The sequence below is a fragment of the Fukomys damarensis genome, unplaced genomic scaffold (genome assembly GCF_012274545.1).
Source record: "Fukomys damarensis isolate Sample0158 unplaced genomic scaffold, DMR_v1.0_HiC HiC_scaffold_2, whole genome shotgun sequence".
NCBI lineage: Eukaryota > Metazoa > Chordata > Mammalia > Rodentia > Bathyergidae > Fukomys > Fukomys damarensis.
Genome location: NW_022900914.1, coordinates 8,334,424 through 8,341,106, shown reverse-complemented (window position 1 = coordinate 8,341,106; position 6,683 = coordinate 8,334,424). Strand labels below are relative to the sequence as shown.

At 48.6% G+C, this 6,683-nt stretch overlaps 2 protein-coding genes across 4 annotated transcripts in view; one reads left to right on the top strand and one right to left on the bottom strand.

Moving 5' to 3' along the window:
- Ost4 (oligosaccharyltransferase complex subunit 4, non-catalytic) overlaps positions 1 to 975 on the top strand; it is a 1,690-nt gene extending 715 nt beyond the window's left edge. Inside the window, exons 2-3 of the mRNA XM_010604797.3 lie at positions 73 to 210; positions 817 to 975. Of these exons, the coding sequence (XP_010603099.1) occupies positions 74 to 187 (114 nt within the window). The 5' untranslated portion in view covers position 73 and the 3' untranslated portion in view covers positions 188 to 210; positions 817 to 975. The remainder of the gene's footprint in view (positions 1 to 72; positions 211 to 816) is intronic.
- Positions 947 to 6,683, bottom strand: part of Agbl5 (ATP/GTP binding protein like 5) — a 16,951-nt gene continuing 11,214 nt past the window's right edge. Inside the window, exons 12-15 of one of the 3 annotated variants that reach the window (XM_010604798.3) lie at positions 3,954 to 4,109; positions 2,742 to 2,854; positions 1,805 to 1,935; positions 947 to 1,438 (exon numbers count right to left, since the gene is read on the bottom strand). In XM_010604798.3, coding sequence (XP_010603100.1) covers positions 1,267 to 1,438; positions 1,805 to 1,935; positions 2,742 to 2,854; positions 3,954 to 4,109 — 572 coding nt within the window. In that variant the 3' untranslated portion in view covers positions 947 to 1,266. Of the gene's footprint in view, positions 1,439 to 1,804; positions 1,936 to 2,405; positions 2,453 to 2,741; positions 2,855 to 3,953; positions 4,110 to 6,683 lie in introns of those variants that run through there. The other 2 variants (XM_010604800.3, XM_010604799.3) reach the window with 2 other exon arrangements.

Genomic DNA, 6,683 nt, shown 5'->3' with positions numbered 1-6,683 from the left:
GGGGCCGAGGACGGCTCCTGGCCTGGGCGAGGAACGCGCCGGCCGAGGTTCAGCCCCTCCTCTTCTCCGCAGGATGATCACGGACGTGCAGCTCGCCATATTTGCCAACATGCTGGGCGTGTCGCTCTTCTTGCTTGTCGTTCTCTATCACTACGTGGCCGTCAACAACCCCAAGAAACAGGAATGAAAGTGGCGCTTTCTCCGCCCCAGGTAACGGTCTGGGGCTCCAGCGCCCAGCCCCGGAGATCTCAGTGGTGAGGTCGCGTCAGGGCCTGAAGGATTAGAAATCTGAAACCAGATATATCAGGCCACGCATGCTAGTCCAGTACTGGGTCCTTTCCGCCCAGAGTAGTGGGCGCCTTGCAGTGCCCTGCCCCTTCCCTGCTGGAATGGGGGCGTTTCCTAAGTCCCCATCTTCCTGGGCTTCCCCGGAGGTAAATGCTCACGTTGGAGTATGGTTACAAGGAGCTGCTGGCACGGGTAATAATGATAGATACTGAGGTACCATCCAGGAGGAGGCTTTGAGCTCTTTACTTAAATAGCCTTCACTTTCCCAAGGTTGTTGAGGTTTTGCTTCGGCATTTTTTTCCCCGCGACAGGGAGTGAAAGATGTAAGCCTTTATTTTCAAGTTCTGAGGCCAGGGGGATTGTTTTAGGGATTGGCTACTGCAGACCCACGGCAGACAAGAAAGGTGGGAGGGTCTTGGGAACCAGCCTTAGGTACGGGTCAGCGATGTAAAGGGAACAGGTGGAAGGATTCCCCAGAGGAAAGCTGCAGCATTTTCCTTACCTCGGGTCTTTCCCCCTCTTTTCTAGGGCTCCAGGACATAGTCTGAGGCCAGATGGAGGGAGTGAGGGGCCTCCACACTTCACCTCATCCCTTCTGCCCATCACAACATACAAAGCAACTTCACCCGGATTTTTCCAAACAAGTTTTATTTCCTCAAAGTCTTCTTAACCTTATGGAACGAGAAGCTGCCACTGACTAGGGTCCAGTATGGGGGCTGCTTTCTTTTCTACTCCTTCCCCCCAATACAAAAATATAGATATATATATTTTGTGGTCCCAAGCTCTTGTGCTGTGGAGGGAGGGAAAGGGTAGTAAGTCCCTGTTTTGTACTGTGTGGACATGAAGCTCTGCAATGCTTCAGATAGTGTGGCTGGTATTCCAGGAGTTACGGATGTCACATGGAATCAGCAGCTGAGAGAGGGCACTAGCATGTTTTTCACTGTGTTCCCCATTTTGGGCATTAAGGTAAAGGCATTTTCAGACCCGGGGAGATACTGTGAGTGGGGTAGGTTTAGGGACAAAACAAACCTCAGGTTGGCCCAAGGGCCCCCCGCTGTAACAAGTCCGGGATGGGGAGTCAGACAGAGCACAGGAAATAGGGGAAAAGGCAGGGGCAGAGTGGGGCCGTAGGGGGCCGGCCTGAGGCAGCCTGCAACAGAGAAGAGAGGAATCAGGGTTGTGGAAAGTGCCCCTCTTCTGGTCTGTTAGCCAGGGGCTGGGAGGTGAAAGGAGGAGAGATGAAGACGGGTAAGGACAGGCAGAGTTACTGTACAGAGGTCTGATGCTGGAACTAGCTAGCTCCCAGGCCTTAGGCCCTAACCTGAAGTTGTTTTCTTATCCTTTCAATTGAAGACTGAAGCCATGATGGAATAAAAGTCGGGGACTGGATTCTTGATGAAAGTACATTTAGTTACAGGAAATAGGGAAGGAAGAAAAGTATCCTGCAGGGCAGAAATGGGGATGAAGTGATGAAAGAAATGAGGGGTGGGGCAAAGGAATGGACCCTGTTGCTCACCCTGGTGTAGCAGAGGGTCCCGGCTGTGGCTCATTGCTCTCTCTGGTCCTGGGGACAGGGGATGTGGGGCCCGAAGAGCCTCTTATCTCTCTGCAAGCTGTCGGTGAGCCCCGGCCCAACCTGGGCCTAGCCTGTGTGGATAGGAGTTGGCTAAGAGGCTGGCTTCTTCAGTGAGCTTTTCTCCTTCTAGAATTTCCATGCCTAGGGCCTACTATAGGAGTCAGCAGAGGAACCAGGACCTTGAATTTCTGGGCATTGTCCTAGTTGAGTGGATGAGGCAGGATAACAGAGCTCCTGCATTCAGTTCATGACTAACGCTTTCCAAGTCTTATGTAACTAGGGGTGGCAAAAGGGTCCAACATTTAGCTTTCATGAGTAGATCACGCCATGGTCTGGCTGAGTAGAGAAGCACTGTAGAAAGATGATGGAGGACTAGGAGATCTCCCGAGAGCCTTCTAGGCCTCAGCCCGCCACAGCAGCTTAGGTTTCACCCATCCAGTCAGCTTCTGTTTATACCCAACTTTAGCTAAACACACATAGCGATCAGGACTGAACTGGACTGGTGGCAAGGCTATTCCTAGGAGCAGCAACCAGATGTTACCTGGGGAATCCGGGACCCCTCCTGGTGGAAATTCTCCTCGGGCAAGTCTGGGCAGAAAGAGAGGAGACGCTAAGGGCAGGGGCAGGGAAAGCCAAAGATAGCAGGCTGACATGTATCTGGCAGGGACAGTGGGGTTAGAAGCAAGCAAGACATCTAGCTGACGGTACTGGGGTGGGACCAGGCAGGTAAGCACTCGGCACCAGAGCAGCTCTCTGATACGGCTGGAAGTAGAAGCTGTAAAGCAGGGCTGAGCACCCCCGCTTCCCCAGGTGAACAGCACCTTACCGGGTTCTGCCACAGTTATGCTAGAAACTGGGGAAGGCCCAAATCTGTTACCTGCAGTCGAGTCCTGATGCAGGGTATCCGAGCACTAGTTCCCAGTGGACCTCTCCCAATCACCATGACCGACTCTGGCTTGTCCTCCGAAGTAAAGAGTGAACAGCTGCTACCTAGAGAGCACAGGAAAACTGATTATCAGGTTAGAGGCCATGGAGGAAGTAACTGCAACCTTGGCACTTTTTTTTTGGTAGTGCAGGGGATTGAGCACAAGGCTTTACCACTGAGCTCTACCCCCAGCTCCTAATCTTGGCGTTACTGAAGTGGGTTAGCTAACCCTTGGTTGCAGGAGTTACCATGCAAACTGTAGGATGTTTAGCACCCTATATGCCATTACTCTCCAGGCCCTTCTCTGTTGTAACAACCAACCATGCCAGTGCCTCCAAGTTGTTGCCAGAAGTTCCCTGGGAGGGCAAAACCACCCCAGTAAGGCGCCACTCTGGTCCAGGAGCTGGAGAAGCAACTTCTGGTTACAATCGGAACCTACCCAAGCATAAATACTGTGTAGATTTATAAACCCTGGGCCTACCCTAGTCATATCTTAAGGCATGTAGGGAACAAGTCCACTCTACCTAAGACCTGTACTGAAGGCTTCCCCTTGAGAGCAGACAGATTGACAGTGGCTCTATGTAAGGGAGAAGCTATTAGACTGGAGTCTTAGAAATTGATACTGTCCAGTCCTTTCCACAGCAGGGTCGATACTTAAAAGGAGAGTAGATGGCTTTTTTGTGTGGATGACAGGATGACATTTGCAGTGACAACAGATGACACACATGCTTTTTTCATTCTCCATTTTTGTCTAATGTTGCTCAGTTCCTGGAATCAAGAAACTTGAATAAGTAGCACTTGGCAGGTGGAAAAAGTTTTCAAGTTCCTCTACTGTAAAAATGAGTATTAAATTAGAGCATGTAAAGCCATGTCCTGCCTGGCAGATAGTAATATTAAGTGCTATTTTATTTTACAAAGACATTTCATTAAATTCCAGCCTTCTATACAAAGAGCACAGGTGTTAGGGGTTTAGGATACGAGGAACGTAACAATATGCCAAGTCTGGAGTGGCCTGCATTACATGAAGTCAAAAAGGAAGTCCAGGTTAAGTGGCAGCAAAGCCAGAGATTTCTTCTGGCCTAGTATGGAGCTTGGTATAAGCCCTGGATGGCCGAGAAGGGAGGAGGCCAGCCAACCCACACTTCAGGGACAGTGGGTACAGACCTGATGTGCTCAGTGAATTGGGCAGTAGGCAGGAGCCCAGGCTGTGTGATGTGGCTGGGCCAGAACTAGCAGGGGTTGGGCTCGGGGCCAGGCTGCTTGCGGTAGAGCTATGGGTCAGTGGCTGCTGCCGCCGTCTCCTGTCTTGGCTTCGGGGTTCTGAGGGGAAAGGACACCAGCAGGTGAAAGGTCAACTAGGTGAGGCTATGAATAGCCTTCCCTGACCTATTGGCCCCACTAAGTCAGAAGATGACTGTTTTCAAGGTTGTCATTAGACCAGCTCTCCTGAAGTAACTAGGATGAGCTGACTTCTAATATTCTAGTTATCCAGTTCTCAGCTAGCCTTCACTGTACCAGTTCATAATTTCAGAAAGATGTTACTGAATTTGGCTTCTAAAACAGTTTTCCAAGGTTTTCTTCTTACCCTGGCTCTTCTTCTGGCTCTTAAATGTCAGTGTTCCCCACCATTCTGTCCAAATTTCTCTTAGACCTTTTCTCCTGAAATCCAGCCATGACTGTCCGCTGGACATTTCTATGTGGAAGTCCCCCATGACCCCCGTGACCAAATCACACTCATTCTCTCCCTTTCATTCCATCTTGGTGAAAACCTATCTGCTAGAAATCATATCATCTCTCTGCTCCTCCCTTGCATTTAAATTTGAGTTTAATCAAGTCTTTACAGTTCTACCTCTGCATTCGCCAGTGTTCACACACAGGACTTTAATTCTCATCCAGGTTTTGGAAAGTTTCCTTACTTGTCTCCCTGGCTTTACTCTCTTCTCTGTAAACTATCCTTCCTTTACATAGTCACCACAAATTTTTCTGAAACAGGAACCTGTAAGAAATCACTGGCTTGGGAAAAGAGGAATACTGAAGTTAGGGACGAGGTACTGGGAATTGAAGCCGGGGCCTTTGCACTGAACTACATCCCCAGCCCCAGCTCCCTTTTTAAATTTTTTAAAATTTTGAGACAGGATCTTGGCTTTTATTGCCTCTGAATTGTCCAGGTTGGCCTGGAACTTGGGATCCTTCTGCTTCAGCCTACCAGGGTGCTGGATTATAGGCATGTACCACCACACCTGACTTACTCTTTTGAGACAGCACCTCACTAAGTTGCCTAGGCAGGCCTGAAGTTGTGTTCCTCTTCCCTCAGACTCCCACAGTGCTGGGGATGATAGGACTGTGCCACCATACTCAGCTTGAACGTCTTTTAAAGGTTAAGGCTTACTCTTTTTAACAGCACATGGAAGCCCTGTCCCCCTGAGGCGCTAGTCATGTAGCTTTAGTAGGATGCTCACTTCATCCCTTATATCTTCCTCCATAGCCTCTACTGCTACTAGCTGTGTGATTCCTTTGGCATTTCTCTTTCATTTCTCATGAAACCTTGGCTGCCTTCTGTGCCCCATCTCAAATGTCAGCTCTGTGTAAACCAAAACAAGCAAGTGAAATCAGATGTCATCTCCATGAGACTCCTTGAACATTACAGGCAGAATTAAGTGAGTTCTCTCATTACTTCCTTTGTTTACTTGGCTGTCACTGCTTATAGATCAGTCATCCTTAAGAACATAGCTTTATACTGGGACAGCCTTCTCTGGTGCGTCCTTGTGGCTGTGGCCTCACTAGTACAAGTCTAAAGGGGGGTCCCACTGGGACAGAGGGAGGATGGGTGGGTAGGTAGGCTTGCAGGCTTGGCAGGTCCTTCCTCACCCCACCCCACTCCAAGAAATGGGAAGAGAAAAAAATGAGACAACGAGTGAAAGCCCTTAGGACACGTGCAGTTCTAGTAATAAACTGCGTGTCACTCCACAAGACAGGAAGCAAAGCAGGCAAAGGATGTAAAAGGATATTTAAAAATGCAAAATGGAGAAGAGATCACAGTAAAGATACTACTGGCTATAACCCAGGAATCCTGCCTCTAATCAGTTTCAGGAAAGGGAACAGTCTGATTTAGAAGAGAAGCTTGATTTGCAAAGTACAGTAAGTACGAACATTCGAGTTGCAAACAGTTAATATTTATAGATGCAACCAAGTGCAGAAGTAGCTCATGTCTGCCGGACACATTTGGGCTGCTGTGTGCTTACTGTACAGCTCGATAGTGTACAGTGTTCCATCAGAGCCCAGGATGTCTGGAAGCAAGAGGAAAGGCCGTGGTGATGTGGAGGGGACTGCTAGGAAGCACAAGGCAATATACATTGTCTGTGTGTCAAGGTGTGTAGGACTCCTGTTGTTGGTCTTAAGAAGAAATCCGACGAACATTCTCCTGGAACAGAACTTGTTCCTAAGTTGGGCACTTACTGTGCAAGGCATTTAAAGATCGCACTCTAATCAGTCATCAGTTAAGATTGCCTGAAGGTCTTGCCAAGCTTGCCTGTAGTTTGTCAGTGAGAATGCACAACCCATTTTATCTTGTTTTGACTTTTGACCCCTGGTATCCTCCAGGCTTAGTCCCTGTTAAGAAAGAAAAGGAGCCCCAATTCTCTATTTCTTGCTTCTGAGTTACAGAAACAGTTTAAGGCTGAATGTGTGTGATGTGGTTTGCTTCTAGACATTATAAGATGGTATTTTATGATAATCAGCTATAAGCTCCATTTTGGGGTGCATGAGTCCTAGAGCCAAAGTCTGAGAGCTCAAGCCAGGGTGGTCTCACTGTGTAACACTTAGAATGGATGTTCTGAGGCCTGCAGGATCCTGTGATTTCTTTTTTTTTTTTTTTTTTTTTTTTTTTAGACAGGG